Source organism: Terrapene carolina, unplaced genomic scaffold (assembly GCF_002925995.2).
Source record: "Terrapene carolina triunguis isolate 2854851 unplaced genomic scaffold, T_m_triunguis-2.0 Scaffold89, whole genome shotgun sequence".
Classification (NCBI taxonomy): Eukaryota; Metazoa; Chordata; order Testudines; family Emydidae; genus Terrapene; species Terrapene triunguis.
In genome coordinates this window covers 4,931,351-4,953,586 of record NW_020664440.1, presented here as the reverse complement: position 1 = coordinate 4,953,586, position 22,236 = coordinate 4,931,351, and the positions used below count along the sequence as shown (strand labels likewise).

Sequence of the window (22,236 nt, the reverse complement as noted above, 5' to 3'; positions counted from 1 at the left end):
CCTCAACTAACTTTTAAAATCAGTTCTTGGCATTAATAATATTTATCCATTTTGTGGCGACAACTTGCATCCACAAAAAACACAGAGGGGGAAACCCTGTCCCCACTGAATGGCAAAACTTCAGTTTCCTTCAGGCCAGAATTTCACCTGGTCTTTGAATGCCTACAGTGAAGTGTGTGTTCAGGTTTTAATAGTTGCGTATCAAGTTGTCTTGATGTATAGTTACTAATATTTGCACTAAAAGGGCATTTGCAGGCGCAAATTAGACCCACAAACAGAGACTGGGCCTCAGTTTAGATTAAAATTGCTGCTAATTCGTTAATGTGAGAGAGAGAGAGAGAGAGAAAGCTGAATCATGTCACTTGACTTAGAAACTCTGGTGTGAATGGCTAAATGAAAGTAATCCAAATCAAATGGGAATCTAGTACTAGAAACAAAAGTCAGTATTGCCAGCCCTAGGCATTCTAGAATCATGAGCCAGGTCCCTACAAATCAAGAAATATTCTTAATTTCATGAGATTTTAAAAATATTAAATGTGGGGATTCTTTTTGCTATGTTTTGGAGCTTTTGGGGTTCTTATTTTCAAGCTTTTTTTGCTGTAGGCATGTCGGCTAGAAACTTTTTTTTAGTAAAAGCTGAGTGTCTCACATAATCACCTGACTCCAGGAGCTTGAGCTTTAAGGGAATCACCAAGTACCACAACACTCATGACAAAATTGTGAGAATTGGAAACACTGATATCTATGCATTTTCGTTGCCTATAGGACTCTCCAGTTTCTGATGGTATGGTGTATAAAACTCCCCAAGATTAATCCATTAGTCATTTAAAACATAGCATTGTTTTTATCTCCACTACCTATAATCAACTTGTCTAGTGTTGCTACTATTTGAGCATGAAGTGGAGCAAACTGATAAATGTCCATGTAAACTGTATTTAGGGCAAATATTAGTGTTACATCAGTTACCGTTCATTCTTACGATAGTGTGACACATCTGTGTTAGACTGTTCCTCATAGATGTGTATGTCATCTGATCTCCACAGTCACTTTGAATATTAGGATAGGGGAAAAGTCAGTAACTGATACAGTTCATGGTGTTTCATCACAAAACTCCTTTTTTAAGGGCTAAAATGATTTCCTAAACTTGTACGTAGTAGTGTAGTGTATGTGAGACTCAACTGTCACGGTGTATGGAAGAGTTCAGATCAGTTATAAATCATCAAGAAAAATCAAAGGATTTTCTAGCAGCAAATTGCCTGAAATCCTCTCATTGTGTGAACTATGTTAACTTTCAGAAGGGAATAGGCCCTTCTCAGACGAAAAGATGGGGCTGGCTTAAGAAAAGAATTACTAAAGCTATGGCACTTTTAAGGGGTTTTTTAAGTTTGTGAATTTTGAAAGTTTTTTTCTTCATTGTTGAACTTGTAGCGTAGGAGCAAGTCAAGCCGTGCACCGTTGTTTTATATCAGATGTGATGCGATGTAACACAAGGTGGCACAGCAGAACCTTAGACGATGCATTAAACGATGCCGATTTAACTAGAGACGTGCCTCACGGTTCCCTCAACATTTCTCGCATACCAGCGAATCGGGCAGACTTGGAATAATAAGCTAGGGGAATGCAGAGCATTTTATTCTAGCTTCTAAAACCAAACCCTTTCCTCCCACCTTTGTATGCTGAGCTTGTGGGGCAGCTTCAGTGTCTACACGTTTGTGGTTAATGTCGTTCTTGGCCACATCCGGGCTGGGTGAAAAGGCTGCAGTAAGACTGATTAAACATCATAATATCAACAATAACAGAATTAATGAGGTGCCTGGCTTCGAGGAAAAGGGCTCCAGTTATTGGTATAATTGATTTAATGGAGAGTAACGGTCCCTTAACAGCAGTCGTGGGTCGGTAAAAGTTGACAGAGACGGTAAGTCTCTCCTAATGGTTTGAGTTTTATTTGATTGTGGTTTTATTTTGAGACCAACTATGCAGTATAATAAATGCCCCAGCACTTGGCCGTTCTGTACCTCTCCATGAGTTTAACTACAGATATACCTTCATGTTCTTAGTGTGAGTCTTTTTTTCCCCATCCAGACCATGGTGTACCCTCTGTGTGTGTGTGTGTGGGGGGGGGGTGTAATAAATGCTCTGAGACTGCTCTTAGTATCATTATTTTTATTTCTTATTCTTATTATTTATATGACAGTAACGCTTATAGGCCCCAGTTGGGATCAGGGCCCCTTTGTGCTAGGCGCTGAATTCCCACGGCATTACTAGAGCTTCAGAGGCATTTGAGTTCCAACCCACCCCCCTGACAGACCAGCTACCTCAAGCTCAAGATCCCACTTAACTTGAGCTGGAGTTCTGGGATGTGGATGGGAGTCGGGTTAGGTGCAAATTATCCCTCAAGCTAAGAATGCAGGGCAGACATACCCACCGTGACAGACAGTCCCTGCCTTGCAGAGCTCACCCTCTCGATAAACAAGGCAGATGAAGCGTGGGAGGGGAAGCAGAGTTCCAGGGCGGGGAAGTGGCAGGCCCAAGGTGTCACAAGAGGTCAGTCGTACTGTGGTACATGGAGGAACCAGCAAGGATCTATTTTTAGTGACAGAATCATAGAACTGTAGGAGTGGAAGGGACAAACAAACTGCATTCTAGGACTAGTTAACGCCCCTCTGTGTCTAAAGGGTTCGGATTTTAGGGAATGCTTTGAATCAAATGATTGAAAGAGGTCTGTTTAGCCCCTCATTTCTTTTAGAGTAAATGTATATTTGAATTTTAATACATTCAGCCCTCCTGAAAGTGGGTATAACTCCATTGTGTTCAGTCACAATCCGCCTGCTTACCTTCCAATGGCTGGAATAGGCCTCTTACTTAATATATCAGCTGATTATTGAAAACCTTGTTTATTGGTACTCATACCACAGTTGTGCCCAGCGGCCCATTGTGCTGGCTGTTGTACACACACAAAAGAAGAGCGCTTGTCCCAAACGGAACATTATTGGGGTTTGAATGTATACCTTGTGAATAGTGCTATAAAAGCCCCGGAGATAAAAATTGCCTGTGATCAGAACGAATGCAGCACTGACAACAGCAGAATATGTTTTTTGTGCACTCCTTCACCGATGTGCCTCAATGCTTAACCCGGAGGGCATCCCTTCGAATGGTCGGAGGTAGTTCAGCCTCCATGCTCACTGAGTTCTTGGCCTTTCTGCTTGACCTGCCAGCAGGCGTGCCTGTTGTTATGGTGGTGGGACTTAGTCAGACAACCGTGCACTGGAAATTGGGTTGAGACACTGAATTCGTTGCAGTTCGTTCAGTGAAGAGCTTCAGACGCCGGCAACCTCTGGCAGCGTTGTCTGCCCCAAGTGATCAAAACATATGAGTCATGCGCCAAAAATCACGAGAACAGCCTACAAATCATCATTTTTATTTTTAAAAAGGGCTCATTTTAGTTTACTTCTTGTATTGGAGACTTTAAGGTTCATGTTCTCAGGCTTTTCTTCACAACCAGGACTAGAAATACTGGGTTTTTTAATGAATGCTGAGAATCTCACAGAAACACATGAATCCAGGGGCTTGGGCTTTAAGAAAAAGACTTAATTTAATGAGATTTGCAATAAAATCATTAGAATTGGTGAAACTACTTTGGTCATGAAATGGTGACTCTTTATGTAATTACCAATCCCTCAAGCTATCTGATTACCGTAATGTCATCTTTATTAGTGGTTAACGACTACCTAAGTGATACATATCTTGTTACACAGTTGCATTGATATACTTGGAGTAATCAATTAGCACTTTATTAACATTTCACATCTTTCTTATTACTTCTAATATAAGTTCTTATTTGAGACCTTGAAAGTATGACCACAGAATCAAAATTCAAATTATTGATAATTTGTTTAGCATCCAAAACAGTAGCAAATAATAATTGAGGCTATGATTTAACTTCTTAAGGTCCACTGGGACTGAAACTCTTGTCGATGGCAATAATATACTATGCATTGTGGTGTGTTTTTTGGGAACTCTATTTGCTCGTGCCAGTGGGTTGTTAATACCTACGTTTGGGCTCCTAAAAAACACGTTTCTCAAGCATTAGCATTTTAGAACTGGAGCATTGTTCATTTTGTTTGCTAGTCAGCAACCTTTGATTTATAGCAGGCCTACATTCCTTCGGTGCAAATTATTCTTTGGCTTAAAGCTAGTATTGCATAGCTTATCTTTATGCTAGTACAGTAACGCTGTTATAATGCAGAGCACTATGACAAGCAGAAAAGTTATACTGTTGCAGGATTGGGTCTTTTTCTTGATGGTGCTGTTTATGGCTGTCTGCAAACTTGTGCTCTCTTTTTGTCAATTACTGTGTGGGTGGTGTTTTTTTGTTTTTTGTTTTTTTGTTTTTCCAATCTGGAAAAGAGCAACTCCCATCAATTTTTAAAAATAGTATGCATCCTTTATTAAAAATCTTTTGGCAATGGATTATAAAGAATTATTTTTCCCAACAACATTAATGGCCATTACTGTTAATTATTTAGAGCTCCTTGTTTTTCACTCAGAAAACCTAGAGATTGATGTGTGCTGCTGGGTAAGTAGGCCTTTACCTCTGGCTCCAGTATTTCCCTGCACCTCTTGCCAAATATGTGTCTTGGTGGATGATATCCTTTGGTCTTTATTCAGCACGGTGTAAAAAAGCAGTATTCGGTGGGCTTATTATTTTTCCGTGCAGCGGTTTTTCCCCAGTAAATGTTAGCTCACTGCCACAATCCTTAATGTTTTTCTTGTGTTTTTATTAATTTCCTGCTAATTTTCTGCTGTCCTGCATTCTGTGCTCTAGCCAAAATAATGGCGAAACCAACTGGTGACCTTTTCAACCCAGTTCACCTACCTTTTTGCTTTGCTGTTGTTTGCAAACATCTCTCAGGCTGTTCTGATTGGAAATGAAAACCAAACATTGAATCATAGGCCAGTCAGCCTCACCTCAGTCCCTGGAAAAATCATGTAGCAGGTCCTCAAGGAATCAATTCTGAAGCACTTAGAGGAGAGGAAAGTGATCAGGAACAGTCAGCCTGGATTCACCAAGGGCAAGTCATGCCTGACTAACCTAATTGCCTTCTATGAGGAGATAACTGGGTCTGTGGATGAGGGGAAAGCAGTGGACGTGTTATTCCTTGACTTTAGCAAAGCTTTTGATACGGTCTCCCACAGTATTCTTGCCAGCAAGTTAAAGAAGTATGGACTGGATGAATGGACTATAAGGTGGATAGAAAGCTGGCTAGATCATCGGGCTCAACGGGTAGTGATCAATGGCTCCATGTCTAGTTGGCAGCCAGTATCAAGCGGAGTGCCCCACGGGTCGGTCCTGGGGCCGGTTTTGTTCAATATCTTCATTAATGATCTGGAGGATGGCGTGGACTGCTCCCTCAGCACTAGGTGTGGGGCAGGCAGGCGTAACCAGACAGGATATCAGTGTGGGACAATCTAGGTGCAGGCAGCTTAGTGGGGGGGTCTGGGTGCCAGGAGGCTCCAGACGTTGGGGGGGCGGGGAAGCTGCTTCCTGTACAGTGACCCCTCCGCCCACAGCTGAGGAGCGATAGGAGGAGATTTCTGGGGGTGGGTCGGGGAAGAGGAAATCTCTTCCTCTCCTGCCTCCAGCCCAGCCAAGATTAGCAGCTGATGCCAGCTCAGGGTAGGAGCCACTGGCTGGGGTGTCCCCAGCCCTGCGGTGATTTACCTCTCCACCGGCTGCTCCGGGTGCCTGAAACAATGTACTCGCGCAGCTAGGGAGTGGTGCGTGACTGCTCTTGCAGCTTCCCTGTCAGAAAGCCATTTTTCTACAAGGGAACAAAGAAATCTGTGGGGAACATGAATTCTGCGCATGCACAGTGGCACAAAATTCCCCCAGGAGTAGTAATATACAAGAATTGGATAATGTCCCTTTAAATAGTTTGTGAGCCCTCTAGTGGCCCTCATTGTCTATTATGTTTCAGGGGACACTAGAACCCTGCCAGACTGCGGTGTGTGAATCCTTGCATTTTGCATATGTTCAGTAAACACGGATGTTTGGAATTTGGATACTTTATATACTAGAAACAGCAGAATTTGGGGTTGATTTCACATGGTGTATCCAGCTTTTGTATGGCTCGCATAACTGTTTTTTTTATCAGTGCTTTCTAGATTTGAAATATACCAAAAAGACATTTAAAATGATGCAGTTTTAAAACAGAATAAACATACCAGCAAATATTAAATTAAAACTCTGTGTCTAATCCATGAGTTACAATGCCTCCTTCACAGCATTTCATAGGAAGGTTGCTCTAGATAGAAAGTCATTGAAATAGTGAAATTGTGGTACAAAACTTACTGAGCAATTTACATTTTTCTCCCTATGTTCCAAAATATAGTCTAGCAGATGGATGTGGCCAGCTGTACACAGAGCTTCAGGGAGTTCTGGGGAAGAAAATGAGAGTTTTTTGTTAAGATAACTGTGATAATCTCACTGATAACTGGCTTAATTTAGATCCCTGCATTTGGTTAGTTTTTTACTAACCGTGTATGTACCCGTTCTTGGCGACTCTGTGAATTTAGATTACAATCCCTTTTCGTATTTAAAGATTGCGCAGCGATCATGGTATTTTGCCATTAAGCAGTTGCTTGATTACACTGGCTTTTTACAGGGGAGTGATTTGTGTTTTCTGAGTGATTTAATTGGAGTCACATTTGTAAGTATTCTCTGAGGATTCTTGCCCATTGGAGGGGCTCTTGGTCAGTGTTTCTCAACGACCAGGCTGTGGACCGGCACTGGTCCCTGAGATCTCCCTGACACAATTTAGGAAGGCAGCAAGCCAGTCCCTGGTATCAAAAAGGTTGAGAAACACTTATCTAGGTCATATGGAGAGTGCGTCCCAGGTGTGCTGTTTTGTTTTAACCACCGCTAACTGATGGCAACAGCCCCTCTTTTGCTATTTGAATGCACTTTCCCAAAAAAAGATTTTGATAGTGTATTGAGCCTTTTTTAATTAAATACATTTTAGGTGAATTTAGTGCGTGTGAAAGATGTCAGCCTTGTTGCCCCAGGGACAGATTTTAAACGGTATTTGGTTGTCTAGTGGGCTTTGAAATCAATGGCAGTTAGACACCTAGATACACCTCTACCCCGATATAACGCTGTCCTTGAGAGCCAAAAAAATCTTACCACATTATAGGTGAAACCGCGTTATATCGAACTTGCTTTGATCCACCAGAATGCGCAGCCCCGCCCCCCTCAGAGCACTGCTTTACCGCGTTATATCCGAATTCGTGTTATATCGGGTCGCGTTATATCAGGGTAGAGGTGTACTTTAGAAAATCTCCGTAGGGGCCTAAGTACCTTTAAAAGTCTTGCCCTAAATTGCTATATTTAACCACAGAGCTGGTACCTAGACAGTGGCAGTACAGACTTTCCCATGCCTCCCCAGTGCATGGTTTCCACCATGACCTGCTATGACCTCTGTAGAGAGAAACCGGTCGTTCATTTTTTGTGCCTTTTAAGTCCTCGTCCTCTCTGATTTCCAACCAAGATGCCAGTTGTAGCAATGTGTGTTTCAGAGGCAGATGTATATCTGCTAGGGGTTGGAGACTATCACCAGCTTTACAGAAACCACTCACCAGCCAGTAGCACCTTTGGTCCTTACCATCCTGAATTTGATGAGCAGTGGCAACTGGCTAAAAGTTACGCCGCCCATTACTTTGTGCCATTAGTTTCCCCCCCTCAATGAGTGTGTTCTCACTAGTAACAGCCCCCGTAGGAGTTGTCTCTGTGTGCAGATGATGTGTCTTATTGCTCTATACTGTATGCATTCCCAGCTGAAGGAAAGGATATTAGAAACTGGGGTCTATTATCTCCAAGTTTGGCCCACAACTGCAGGAACTCGGATTTTAAATTAGGTCTTGATTTAAAATAAATAAATTTTCACAGCAAAGTATTAACGCAAGTTATCACCTGATTTTGTCCTAACAAAAGTTACTGATGTGTTTTGAACATGTACAGTTGCTTGTTTTGGTAAAAAGCCAATTATTGTTTGCTCTGTAACAAAGATTGGCATAGAGCAGTGACACAATAAGATTCATGAGCCTTTAGAGGGCCTGTCAAACAATGGCCTTGTGTGTATTTTCCATCATTTTTCAGCCATTTTCGATCTTTTTGGATTGTAGCAGCTGAAATTAATGACAAATTTTGAAGGAGAGGTTTGTTCAGAAGTTCATATTTATTAAAATGTAATGACCCTGGTGCAATAAACTAAATCTCTAGTTCACTTTAAACCTACAGTTCAGTTGCATCTACAGTTTTAACTTTTGGAGAACAACTGGATTGCTATAGTGCCAACTCTGGAGTGTGTGTGTGTGATGTATCCATTTAATCAGAAAGGGTGTCTCTTGCAAAGAATGCAAATATATAATATGTGATAAACTGCCTATTACAAATGTGACTTGCCATGAAAACTGTTGGCGCTTTATTCTTTGAGTGTGTTACATGAATGCAGGCAATGTCTGCAGAAAAACAAAGCTGCAATCGTATTTGTTTAGTGTAAACAGTTTTGATGTTCCACTACCCAACAATCAATCACTGCCCTAGAGGGTCTTAGTTATTTGCTGATAATGCACCAAACAGGATAATGTCTAGAGCACTAATACTCCCCAATCGTTGAAAACAATTAATTTAAAATCCAACTACAGCATTTGGTATTATGCAGTCTTATTTACATACAAGTCTGACAGCAGGCTGTAAGCGGGTACTGTTTATCATTTGTAATTGTGGACATTCCATATTCAGAGATGATATCTTGCAAATTACCGTAAGATCAGCTTCTTGCTATAACAATTCATATTTCAGTTGCATAACTTGTTTTACTTCCTGTATAAAAGTTAGACAAGAGCATGGTTTTTAGCACAAACAAAGTGTATAAAGTAGGAAACATAATGCTGCATAAATGCCACATAAATCGCATCCTAAAGATGAAAGCAGATTTTGAGTGTCCGAATTACTGAGCACTTAAATGTGCAGTGTAATCTGTGTTTTGTTTTTATATTTATTTTTTCTGGAATGCCACATAAGGAAACAGGTTTGAGGCGAGAGGCTTTTTTTTTTATTGAAAATAATTTATTTTCCTCTTTGATCTATCTGCTCAGAATAGCCTTTCCTATATCGTAGGTCATCTCCAACAAGTTTACAGCTCGTTGCCTTTGGCCATTGTGCCACTGATAGAGGAAGTCAACAGAAATCGGTCTTGAGATCTCCCATGTCTGTGAGCTCATCATACCAACTAAGGGGCTGGCTTCAAATGGCAAAATCACCCTTCTCTCTTCTACTGCGTGCTTTAAATTGTTTTTCTTTACATTTTGATCATGATCATTGATCATCCCTAAAAATTCCCGTCATCCAGAACTACCTAAACCTTTCACTTCAGCCCACTACCTGCACATCAGGGTCAAGACATTCTTAGCATTTTATTTTCAAGCTACAGCAATCTGAAATTGATCATATTTATAGCTACGTATCTAGGGTGGACTTGAAGAAAACTTGTGTGTTTTGTCAGTAACATCCATATTTGTAAATGATCCCTTTTAGGGATAAAGATTATCCCTCTTTGTGCTTTTGTTTTGCTTTGCCAGCCTGAGCCTCTCATCTAAAGCCAATACAAATTTGCTTTTAAAAATCTATTTCTAGAGAGACACTTTTTTAAAAATCAACCTGTTTCTCTTCTGCGGTTCTGATTGGTCCGATAAAATTGACAAGCCAATCGCGTCAAAAGGAAATATCCTTGGCTTAATTGTAAGCTAAGTCTCTCTTAATCCAGGGGAGCATTTGAGATTCTGTCCAAGTGTTCAATTTCCCAGGCCGCTGAGGTCTGTGAATTTCTTTCCCCAGCCTCCAGGCTGCTGCAGCACAAGTCAGCATAGCTAATGCAGATCTCTCTCTCTCTCTCCTCTTTGATTCGATATGAACAGACTGGTAACTCCAATGCTAGAGCGAAATCTGACATAACTCTGCAGATGGCTACATTCAGATGATACACCTAGGGATTTTTTCTTAAAGGAAAGTAACATTTATATGCTAATGTTTCTTTTTTCCTTGTTGCCTTTTTCAGGATTGCCAGTCCCAAAGAAGAGCCCAAAGTCGGTAAGTACCTTCTCACCTACTGTTTTGTGTGAAGGGGCTGGTGGTTTTGATTTTTTTTTTTTTTTAATGTGGGGTGATGATTGTTTTAAGTTGTCTTTCTGTTCCAACACGGATTGACTTGCACAGCTTGTGCTGCATGGTGAATTGAGAGAAGAATTCAGAACAGAAAGGGAGCTTGTTGGCAAATAAGGCTGGAGGTTTACTGATCCTCTTCCCCGCTGAGTGAGCTTCTCCTCCGTTACCTCCCCCCACTAAATCCCCCCAAAAGCCATTGTTTTCTTTTTGAAAGATGGGACGCTCCACCTTCTTTCCAGCAAGCAATTCCTATCAGCGGTGTCCACAGACTCCGACCTTTTGAATTTACTCCCTGATCTTTCGCATTCACCAGCTGCTGAATGATTTTATGAAATATTAAAGCATGTGTATTTACAGAAAGACAAATCATGCATATTTACAGTTTCCGGCGGATACAGCTAGCTGCCCCAGCACTGGAAATATTTTGATGGTTGTGTAGGGCATCTTTTGTTGTTTAGCTTGGCTTTAGCAGCATTGTACTGCAGGTGTGGGATCCTTTATTAAAAAAAAAAAAAAGGCAAGAGAAGAAAAAAATCCATATTTTCCTATCCTTTCTAATCTTGTTTCCCTGTAGAACCGTTAGCTGGTTGACATGTTCGCTAATAGCATAGAAGCTACGGTCTAAAGTGTCATTAAAGCTCAGCTCCTAGTATAGTGGAACAAAAATAGCGTGATGTTTATGAGCCTGGAAAAGGGATGAATATTTTACGGGAAATGAGATATTTACAAGGGGAAAGTTTCCATTTATTTGAAGGGGTAGTGAAGAAGGTAGGCTTATTTCCCAATAGCTTTGGGAAAGTCACATGAGTGAGGTCTTTGCAATACTATAAGACACTGTGAAAGTTCACTGACGGTCCGTTGCGGGTGCCGACAGCTGCAGCTGCTAACAGTCCACCTTTCGGTAAAGCTCAGTAAGAGGTTTGTTAAGAAGATGAGCAGAATCTCCTGCTTTTAACGCAAGTTCTCTGTTCATCCAAAAAGATAGCCCTGAAATAATTAATGTGATTCTGATGGCTTAGAGCAGTGCTGATTAAAGTCACATGACTTCAGGCCTATACCATTGTCAGTTTGCATTAATGTTGAGAGGGAGAAGTGCAGTTTGTGCTCTCACTCAAATCACAGAAATGTCAGACCGTATGCATTTACTTCTGTGTCATAGTCAAAGATTAATTCAGCCTTTGGAAAAATAGAAACAAGTGTGTAAAAATGTACAAGCCAAGCAGATCATTTTTTGCTGCTGCATTTTTTTCCCCTGTCAGAGAAGGAATAGTTGAATTGATGTTAGACATTTATAACCTTTATTCATTAAACCGCCATATGATGAATGAACTTTGATTTTTGAAAACAGATGTCCTCACAGAATCAGGTAATGTAGCATCATCTCCTTATTAATCTGATGCTGTGCTAAACACCTGCCAAGTGAACAATGATTCATTAGAAGCATTTTAAATCTGTGAGACACCTAAATCCATTTAGGGATCATCCTCTCTGTATGAACAAAGAGACTGTTTACAAACAGGTGTAGTTCTGGAGTCTTTAGTGAATTTACCAGCCCCCAGCTGTAGATTATTTTTTCCCCCATGGAATTTGCTTGCAGAGAAACCATGTCGTTCACTGAAAGCAACCAGATTCCTTGCATGTTACACTCCTGAAAGCTCTCTTACCTTTCTGCATAGCCCTTCGATATTTTTCACCACAGCCCCAGGCAGTGCTGTTCCATCCGAAGAGGAAGAATCCAATAAAAACAGTCTTCCTCCTCTGTTTAGATATTAAACGGAATGTTTGCACCAGCAACTTGTGGATAATACTATCTTATGTTGATATATCATGGCAGGTATTTTAGAGTACATGGAAGTCTAACAGTCACACTACTTAAAGGAAAAGGAGGAGAATGACCAGCCTATAGAATACAATCTCTTTTGGTCTAAGTGAAAAGGATAAAACCATTATCAATATTTTACTTATATTGTTAATATAACTCCCTTTAACTTCCTTTTTATGGTTAATAAAATACAGGTTCTGTGTTTAATTGTGTGATGTGGGAGTGGAGGAGGAGGTTCCAGAATATAACTGCATTGGTGTTGAGTCCCAGCCATTCCAGTCGATACAGACCATTCCACGACTGGAGGGAGGGACTTCCCTGAGGTTCTGCCTTGAAACTGCCCTGCAAGATTTTTAGGGCTTGACTCTTTGGCACACCTAGAGGTTGCCAGGGCAGTGTGATGATGCAGACATCACAGCCTCCTGGCACAAATGCCAAAGCCCAAAGTCTTTCTCCCAGGTGCCCCATGTGAGCTAGTGCAGCGGCACCTGTGTAAAATGGGGCATTAATGTAGCCCCTGTTGTCGTCTTCCCCTTCACTGTTCTCCAAGAGGCCTTTGAAACAAAGTTTACTTCTTGATTAATAAGTTAGCTGCTATTAAATAAGCCACCTGCAGTCAGCCCTTATGTTGGTAGACTGATCTTAAACCAAGCCCACGTTCTGTTTTCTGTACTGAATTACAGAGTAAACTCGAGTTCAGATCTTCAGTCTTCTCCTACTCCTCCTTCGCCCAGCTCACTGCTGATCCCTTCCCTTCCTTCTCTGCAGCCTAATGAAGCCCCTCTCCAATCCCAGATACAGTCCTCCTAGTGCCAGTGCCTGCTTCCCTCTCAGACATGCCCTGGCTTTATAGCTGGTTCTCTTCTCCCACCTACTCCCATCCAGCCATAGCTGCTTAACTTTGCCAGACTCAGTCTTGGTAGAGAAATTATTAGCGCCCTGGGAGTTTTGCTGTGGCCGGGACCATTGGTATTGCACATGCAGTGCCTGCAGTATTTGGCTCCAAGAGAATACACATGCAGACAGAGAAAAGCACAAATGCATTTCTGAAGGTGCACTGGAAGGCATTTCATATCTCATTATTAGTTTTTAAGTCTCACCGGATGTGAGATCAAGGTGCTGTGATTCTCTGCTGCAGCAGCTAATGTAATGACTGAGGGCTGGTCTTCACTACCCGCCTGGATCGGCGGGTAGAAATCGATCTCTCGGGGATCGAATTATTGCGTCTCGTCGGGACGCGACAATCGATCCCCGAATCGATGCGCGTACTCCACCAGCGCAGATAGGAGTAAGTGCCGTCGACGGGGGAGCCGCGGCGGTTGATTTCCCGCCGTCCTCGCAGCGGGGTAAGTCGGCTTGGATACGTTGAATTCAGCTACGCTATTCGCGTATCTTAAATCAATCCCCCCCCCCTCGCCCCCCAGTGTAGACCTAGCCTAAGACCACACCAGAGCAGGGAGATGACTTCCTTACACTCCTTTAGATGAACTAATTTTATCAGCTGTAGCAAGGAGGGCGGGAGCGAAAGGGGAGGGGACATAGGCCTAGAGCAGTGGTTCTCAAACTTTTGTACTGGTGACCCCTTTCACATAGCAAGCCTCTGAGTGCGACCCCCCCTTATAAATTAAAAACACTTTTTAATATATTTAACACCATTATAAATGCTGGCGACAAAGCAGGGTTTGGGGTGGCAGCTCGCGACCCCCCCATGTAACAACCTCACGACCCCCTGAGGGGTCCCGAACCCCAGTTTGAGAAGCCCTGGCCTAGAGAGCCAGAACATAGGTCTTGGTAGGTAAATGAAGGAGGAAGTGACTTTGAATGATTTTGTTTTAGAATATATGGCTGTGTAATATTTAACCATATATATGTGCATTCTGGAATATTTTGTGTTTATTTGCCTTTTAGAGCGAGAGTTTGGGCTTGAAGGCCCAAAGTTGTAAAAGTGCTGGGTGCCAGATTTAAAGTGTTCTGCTCTAGGGCTGGTTGACGTTTCCAGTAAAAACTATATTTCAGCAGAATATTGGGTTTTCGAGTAAACGAAAATGTTCACAGAAAATGTTTGCTTGCTTTGACAAGGTTTTGATTTTTTCACCCAAGTACCCAAAAGTAAACCTTTTCAGCCAAAAAATGAAAATTTTTCAGTTTTTGTCAGTTTGGGGCTGACATTTTTCTGTTTTGGGGTTCTTGATATTTTTGGCTGAAAAGTAAATGTTTTCCCAGAAAACTGGGATGGAAGCTAACATTTTTTGGTTTGTATCAAAATATCCCACATGGGGAAAAGGACTTTTTCCAGGCAGCTCTTCTTAGCACCCAAATTGGGGCCAGATTTTTCCAGAGAGACTTCAGTTCCAATCTAGGCACCGAAATATATGGTCAGTCCTCAGGGCAGCTAAGCATTCTGGGTGATGAGCTCTCCTGAAAGTGTTACCATTGTTTAAGTGCCTATACAGAAGCTGAGCTCTTCTGAATTTCCCAGCCTTAAAATTGTTCATGTTCACAACCTCTCCCCACAAACTACTGCTCCCTTTCGGCCCAAGCAGTTAGCCAGTATGTAGGGGCGGGCCGGCCTCTTTCTGTTAGGAGGAGAAATGGATGATATGAGTCAGGTGTTTCTTTGGCACAATCTCGTTCGTTTACAACGTATGTCCACGAAGTCCTGTTTCCCTGAACACAGTAGGAAAAAAACAATATCAGGCCGTTTCCATGCTCACCATTTCCAAGCCTGCTTTTCCAGCAAGTCCTGTGCCCAAAGGGCTCTGCCTTTGCTCTCTCTCTCTCTCTCTTTCTCAGGCATAGGCGCCGACTCTGTTGGTGCTCCGGGGCTGGCGGCCCCCCCAATCAGCTCCTTCCCCTCCCGCCCGCCGGCGGCCCCGCCAATCAGTGCCTTTTCCCCCCTCCCAGCGCCTCCTGCCCGCCGCGATCAGCTGTTCCACGGCATGCAGGAGGTACTGGGGGGGAGGAGCGAGGGTGGGGCTTGCTTGGGGGAGTGTGGAATGAGATGGAGCAGGGGTGGGAAGAGGCAGGGCGGGGGTGGGAAGGAGTGGGGCCTTGGGGGAAGGGGTGGAGTGGGGGCGGGGCCTGGAGAAGAGCCGGGGGTAGGGCACCTCCCGGCACATTAGAAAGTCATCACCGCTGCTCTCAGGGCCACGTTCCCCACCACTTCCCTCGCTGTCTGCTGGTCCCGGCCTTGCCACATAGCTACTGCCTTAGGTGGTGGCTTCTATTGTTTCAGCAGTCACATTTAGCTTGAAGGAATGGTGCTTAGTACATCCAGGTCTGTGTTTGGTGGCAGTTAACGCCTTCCAGCATGACACTACTCTGTGAGATACTTACAATCCTATTTCCTCGCCCTAGTTTTGCAGTATAATTGCTCCACACTCCCTTGAATGTATAGTTTTCCTTTTCTTCCTTTAATCATCGCACAGCTTTTTGCAAGGGAAGGTGCAGTGTACTGTATCAACACATGAGCTTTCTCAGGTGACTAGCGCTGTATTAACATTGCAGCCTCGTTGAAGGCTGGCTCGACCCTGAGCTTCATGGCAAATAGAGTGATTGTGGCTGGAAATGGTATTGCATAAGGCTGAAAAATGAGCCCAGACTGCAGGCATGTGTATAACTAACTACAAGAAGCCATGTTCAGAATGGCTCTACCTACTGTTTAATCGCTACACTAGGAAAGTAACTAACTTCTTGTTATTCATTTTTACCAGTGGTCTAAGTAAAAACAGTACAGTCAGAGGAGTTTGCAGCACTTACATTGCAAACATAGGGAGGGGGAAATCTGATTGTAACTGGGATACATGTGGGTGAATAATCGGTCAAAGGGAGGTCACTTTTAGAATAATAGAATCATAGGGTTAGAAGGAACCGCAAGGGTCATCTAGTCTAATCCCCTGCCAAGATGCAGAATTTGTTGTGTCTAAACCATCCAAGGAAGATGACTATCCGGCCTCTTTTTGAAAAACTTCCAGTGAAGGAGCTTCCACGACTTCCCTAGGCAGTTTGTTCCCTTGTCCTACTGTTCTGACAGTTAGGAAGTTTTTCCTGAGATTTAATCTAAATCTGCCGTGCTGTAGTTTGAACCCATTGCCTCTTGTCCTGCCCTCTGTGGCAAGAGAGAACAACTTTTCTCCATATTTTTTATGGCAGCCTTTCAAGTATTAGAAGACAACTATCATGTCCCCTCCTTAATCACCTCTCTTCCAAACTAAACATACCCAGTTCCTTCGGACTTTGCTCATATGGTTTGCATTTCATCCCTTTGATCATCTTTGTCTCTCGCCTCTGGATCCTTTCCAGTTTCTCTACATCCTTTCTATACATTGGTGACCAAAATTGGACACAGTACTCCAGCCGAGGCCTAACCAGCTTGGAGTAGAGCAGTACTATCGCAGCCTGTGAATTGCGTGCATGCATCTCTTAATGCAACCCAAAATTTCATTTCCTTTTTTTGCGACAGCATCACATTGTTGACTCATGTTGAGGTTGTGATCCACCCCAACTTCCAGATCCTTCTCAGCAGTACTGCTGCCACGCCAGTTATCCCCCATTCTGTATTTGTGCTCTTTATCCAGCAACAGCAAACAGTGCTAAAGATGGCAGAAATACTTTGCTGTAGTGATTGGTGCTTCTTGGTTAAGATACGCTCCACTACACAGTTATGTCGACTAAGTTGCCTTACATCGACCTAACTCTGTAAGCGTCTACACTAAAATGTCGCTCCCGCCGATATAACTCACCCACTATACCAACTTAATAAATCCACCTCCACAAGAGGCGTAGAATCAATGTAGATGTAGTTAGATCAGTGTGAGTGACTCTGCGTCGCTTACGTGGACTGTCGCTGCCTTTCAGAAGCTGTCCCACAATGCCCCACACTGACAGTAAAATCAGCGCTAGCACTCCTGGTGAGTGCATGCACCACCAATACAAGGAGCAAAGCATAGACACACACAAGCAATGTAATTACTGCAGCGGCTGTATGCCGGTGTAAGTTGGGTCCATTTAATTTTGTAGTGGAGACATGCCCTCAGTCTATCAACACCAGTGAAATAGTTCAGTTAGATCCCTTCAGGATTTTCAGCATCGCTGATGTGGTAAAGACCTGCATTGTTTGAAAATAGGGTTGTCTCCAAATGTTTGTTAATCTGTCACGGCATATTTGTGGCTGATTGGGTGACCTTAATTGTCCATTTCCAGACTTTTTATTTCTGTTTTATTTTAAAGAGCACCCTGAACTTAGAGATTCCTGGCTTTCTAAAGTTGTTTTGTCGTTGCAGAAGGACTGTTCCTTCTTACACAATTGGTGTACATTTACAGGAGTAACTCCAGCTTAATGAAGGAGTTGGGGGGGGTTGTTTTTTTGCTTCCTTGCTTGTTTGTTTTGCTTAGGACATACAGAAAGTTTCAGTTAGATCCAAAATACAGATTAGAACTCTAGAATTGAATGCTAGTTTTAAATTGTTTACATTTCTCACATAATAAGTGAAATGAGATTTTTTTTAACTTCCTCATCTAAAGAAAAGATTATTATCCAGGTAGATCGTATTAGTGCCTTGTTCTTGTGTTTACAAGTGTTACCTAAGACTTAAATACAATTTTCTGTTGTAGTCCCTATTATAAAGGTTCTTTAAATCAGCTATATTCAATCACACTGGCTTGAAACCTGGTATACTGTGCTCACAAGGTGCTTTTGTTGTTTAATTATTTGCCACAAAATAAAACAACAGCCACAACAACAACAAAAAACATGCGGCAAAAATGACATTTTTACTTATAAAACTGTTGTTTAAGGAGTGGGCATCCACAGCTCAGAGGCTGTTTGCAGAGCTCTGTCTTAAAATGGCTTACTTTAAAACCTGGGATTTTGTAGGCAAGTAAGGCTGTATGTGAATTAGCTTCTTTCGCCACTTAGAAAAGGGGGAAAAAATGTTTGAAATTGGTTAGGGTATTTGTGTTTGAAAACTGGTTGCTGGGCAGTCACAGCAGGCATGCGCCGTTGAAAATGACTTTAAAGTACACAGTTAATTTAATATTCACGTCAATGGAGACATCAGTTAAAGCAGGGGGTCTCAAACTTCATTGCACCGCGACCCACCTTCTGAAAACAATAATGACTACTACATGACCCCAGGAGGGGGGACCGAAGCCTGAGCCTGCCCGAGCCACACTGCCGCAGGCAGAGGGGCCAAAGCCAAAACCCGAGCCCCATCACCCAGGGCTGGAACCCTTGGGCTTCGGCCCCAGGCAGTGGGGCTCCAGCTTTGGCTTCGGCCCTGGGCCCCAGCAAGTCTAATGTCAGCCCTGGTGACCCCCGTGCCTCTGTTTCCCCTCCCATCCCGGGTCTCTGTCTTGCTTGTTTATATTGCAAGCTCCTGGAGGCCGTGGTTTCTTTTACAATGTATCTGTACACCACCGAAAACCAGGAGGCCTTGATCTAGCTTCGGGACCCTGTGTGCTGCTGTCTTGCAAATAATGACAATGGGATGGTCCCACACCCTGGACAGTATCAGTGTAATTTGGGTGGTTCTTTACAGACATGGGCTACAGTGCTATGCATATTGGGGGTGCGCCGAAGGCACATCTTTGTTTTGCTTTGTTTGTAAAGTGAATTTATAGGGTCTGATCCAGTGCTTACTTTGTGCCAGGGCTGAGCCCTGGCACCTGTGGGCCTGGCCGTTCAGAGCCCCGGCCCCTCTGGGCCTGGCCGTTCAGAGCCCCGGCCCCTCTGGGCTTGGGCAGTTCAGAGCCCCGGCACCTCTGGGCTTGCTGCATCAGTTATGAATGTAAAAAAATTGCTTGAGCCCCGACACCTCTTTTATTACAAATTAAGCCCTGGTCTGAGCCAAAGGCCCTTTAAAGCCAATGTGGGTCTTTCTATTAACTTCAATGGGCTTTGGATCAAGCCCTTGGTGCCTAGAAGAGAAACCAGATAAATATCATTAGAAATTGAAGGAGTCTGGTTAACTATAAAAGAAGCATACAAGACAGACAATGGCATTGCATGTTTCCTACATTGGTGCACCAATGTGCTTTAAAGTTGCACTTCTAGATGAGAATATAGTTCAGTTCCCATGGCCTTTTCGTCTTTGATCTCTCTGGTGAAACCTTTCATAGGAATTAAATAGGAATTAATCTTTCACAGAATTAAAAGTGAAAATTGGCTTTACTTTTTAATGTGAGAGTTGACATTTGCTAATCAATTAATAGCAACAAGGCCCTTTTGTAATGTGGAAACAAGAGAATACAGTGAGCATTGTTTTAAACATATTTACTGTAGGGTGACCAGATGTCCCGATTTTATAGGGACAGTCCTGGTTTTTGGGTCTTTTTCTTATATAGGCTCCTATTACCCCCCACTCCCTGTCCCGATTTTTCACATTTGCTGTTTGGTCACCCTAATTTACTGTCCATTCTTGGTAACTTTTCAGAAACATTTTTACTGCATATTTAGTAGCATGAATTCTTGCAATGCAAATGGGACTCTTGTTAATTTGCATACATTATGGTAGCCAATTATGTGAATGTGAGTTAAGGACAACATACTCAATGTAGCTAAATATTGACAAGACAGGTCTTTTGACATGCTGGGTAGACTGAGCCTTCAATTTTAGTAGAAACATTTTTCTTTGTTTTAATATACTTGCTTAAAACAAGGAAATTAAATTGCAAGTAAATATTTTTAGGTAATGTTAAGCCTCTAATGTAAGACTTGAACCTCATAGCATTACATCTTAATTTTCTTGAACTCTGTTCCCAACCAACTCATTATGACTTGAGGATTGCAAAGATCTGTGAATGAGGTGTGATTTCGCATGTCAAGGTCTGTAATGCCTACATCCAGTAGAGGTTAAGAATGGCTTTTCACTTTGAGTGCTGATATTTTTTTGTCTTTGTTTTTGTGGGTTTATGTTAAACCCTTACAGTTATCTGAATACAGATATTTGTAGTTTAACACAGAGGGGAAAAAAGATATTGAAACTGGTATCCTATAATGAAATTTTGATTTGTTTTGTGGTGAGACATAGAAGGCTGGATGTTTTTTGTGATTAATCGCTTTCCATTTTACATACTACTTCTGCCAGTCTGTCTGTCAAAGTGTGTCTCGGGGAAATTTTCTGCACTCAGCATTAACTGGAAATGATGGCCACCAAAATGTGATGTATATATTTATTTGTATGCATGCAGAAACGATGAACAAAGAAGGGGGGGAAAGAATGACAGAAAACACCCACTCAGAGACCCATAATCTTCTGTTCTTTCTCTTTCCACTTGCTTTCTTACGTCCAGCAACCACTTGAAAGGAAAGACAGCCAAAACAGTTCCCAGCATAGCGTCTCTAGCCACCACAGCACGCACACTGCTTCACCCATCCATACCACTCAGGTGCTTCCCGACTACCCTGCCACTGAAGCACCAGGTGTGGAGCAGCCGGACAACTCTGGACAGAAAAAGCCAGATCCATTCAAAATCTGGGCCCAGTCCAGGAGCATGTATGAAAGCCGACGTGAGTATTGAACAGGTGTGGTTGCTAAGGCTACAGCTCTGGCAGCCACTCTTTATGATTTTCATCTATAGGAATTGAATCTCTTAAATTGTTATTGGAAAATATAGGGCTTTCAATTAAATTGATATGTGTACATGAAATTCTGGGAAAAAGCTGCGAAGATCAGCAAATTATGTCTAGTTTATGTTAACAAAGAATCAATTTTGTCTTGGATGAAGAACGAGCTTTTATTGCCTCCGATAAGTGGGTTTAGACCATAACGCTGTTCAAAACCCAGTCAAATATTTTACGTATTGAGGTCCTTCTTTTCATCCCTTTTTTATTTATTTTCAAATCAGGCATTAAAGAGACTTTCAAAGACGTGAAGCAGAGTTAGTTGCCCAGCTGCCCCTGAAAATATCTCCAAGTTCTCATAGCAAGTTAATGCTGCTTGGTTATGTAGCTTAGACAAATTCAGATGACTGTTTTACAAATAACAGGTTTCTCATTCTAACGGCTACTTAAGAAAATTTTATTCAGGTTGAGTTTGAGATTGGTTGGGTACACACAGAGACCTAAAAATCTTAATCAAGAACCAAAACCATCCACAAATGAAAAATACAGAGCATTAAATAGAAGTAAAGAGCAAAGCAATCCACAGAGTTGACATATGCACATCATGGACATGAAAACAGAGACAGGGTAGGTCATCATCAGTGGCAGTGACAGTTTTGGCTGTTGCCTATTATGTCATTCCAATGAAGCTACCAGAAAACATACATGCATCAATTTTGATACACATTTACGTATCTGTTACTATATGTAATTAAGCCTTTGTCTTTTGCCTGTATGGGGCCTTCCAAGGGATCATAACTGGTGGTCTGATTATTGACATAGCTATTTGCATCAGTGCATTTGTGAATAATTCCAATGCCTCAACCTGGTTAGCCGCACAGGTACATGTTGCTCAACCCACTACACACAAACACACACACACACACACCAAATTCCATTAAGATTTCATTATTTTGTTCCCTCCGCTTAACTTGTTTTTGACAAAAACAACGAGGAGTCCTTGTGGCGCCTTAGAGACTAACAAATTTATTTGGGCATAAGCTTTCGTGGGCTAAAACCCACTTCATCAGATGCATGGAGTGGAACATACAGTAGGGAGGTATAAATACACAGCATATGAAAAGATGGGAATTGCCTTACCAAGTGGGGGATCAGTGCAAACGAGCCAGTTCAATGAAGGTGGACATGGGCTATTCTCAACAGTTGACAAGAAGGGATGGAAATCATTTTTGTAGTGCTAATGAGGCCCATGTAAACAAGGTGGCCCATTTCAAAATAAATGTGTTAGTCTCTAAGGTGCCACAAGGACTCCTCGTTGTTTTTGCTGATACAGACTAGCACGGCTACCCCTCTGAAACTTGTTTATGACAAAAACTCTTATTGCTTTTACCGTAGGTCACTTAATTATGCTTAAGACTTATGCCTCCTATGCTAACAAACCTATACCTGCTAGGCCTCAGCCTGATGCCAAGCCTATCTTAATGTTAATATTTTTTTGTATGTTTTCCTACTTGCATTTCAACTATATTAGCATCAGTCACAGCAAATTACACACACACACATACATATGAGTAAGCTTATATTATAACCTTGGTAGGATCAGGTCAGGGGTCACAGGTCAACAGTTAT

At 42.3% G+C, this 22,236-nt stretch overlaps 1 protein-coding gene across 11 annotated transcripts in view; it reads left to right on the top strand.

The window, feature by feature from the left end:
• Positions 1–22,236, top strand: part of MAGI1 (membrane associated guanylate kinase, WW and PDZ domain containing 1) — a 169,348-nt gene that overhangs the window by 114,334 nt on the left and 32,778 nt on the right. For all 11 annotated transcript variants that reach the window (XM_024199688.2, XM_024199707.2, XM_024199681.2 and 8 more), the window contains 2 exons: positions 10,116–10,147; positions 20,337–20,553. In XM_024199688.2, the coding sequence (XP_024055456.1) occupies positions 10,116–10,147; positions 20,337–20,553 (249 nt within the window). The remainder of the gene's footprint in view (positions 1–10,115; positions 10,148–20,336; positions 20,554–22,236) is intronic.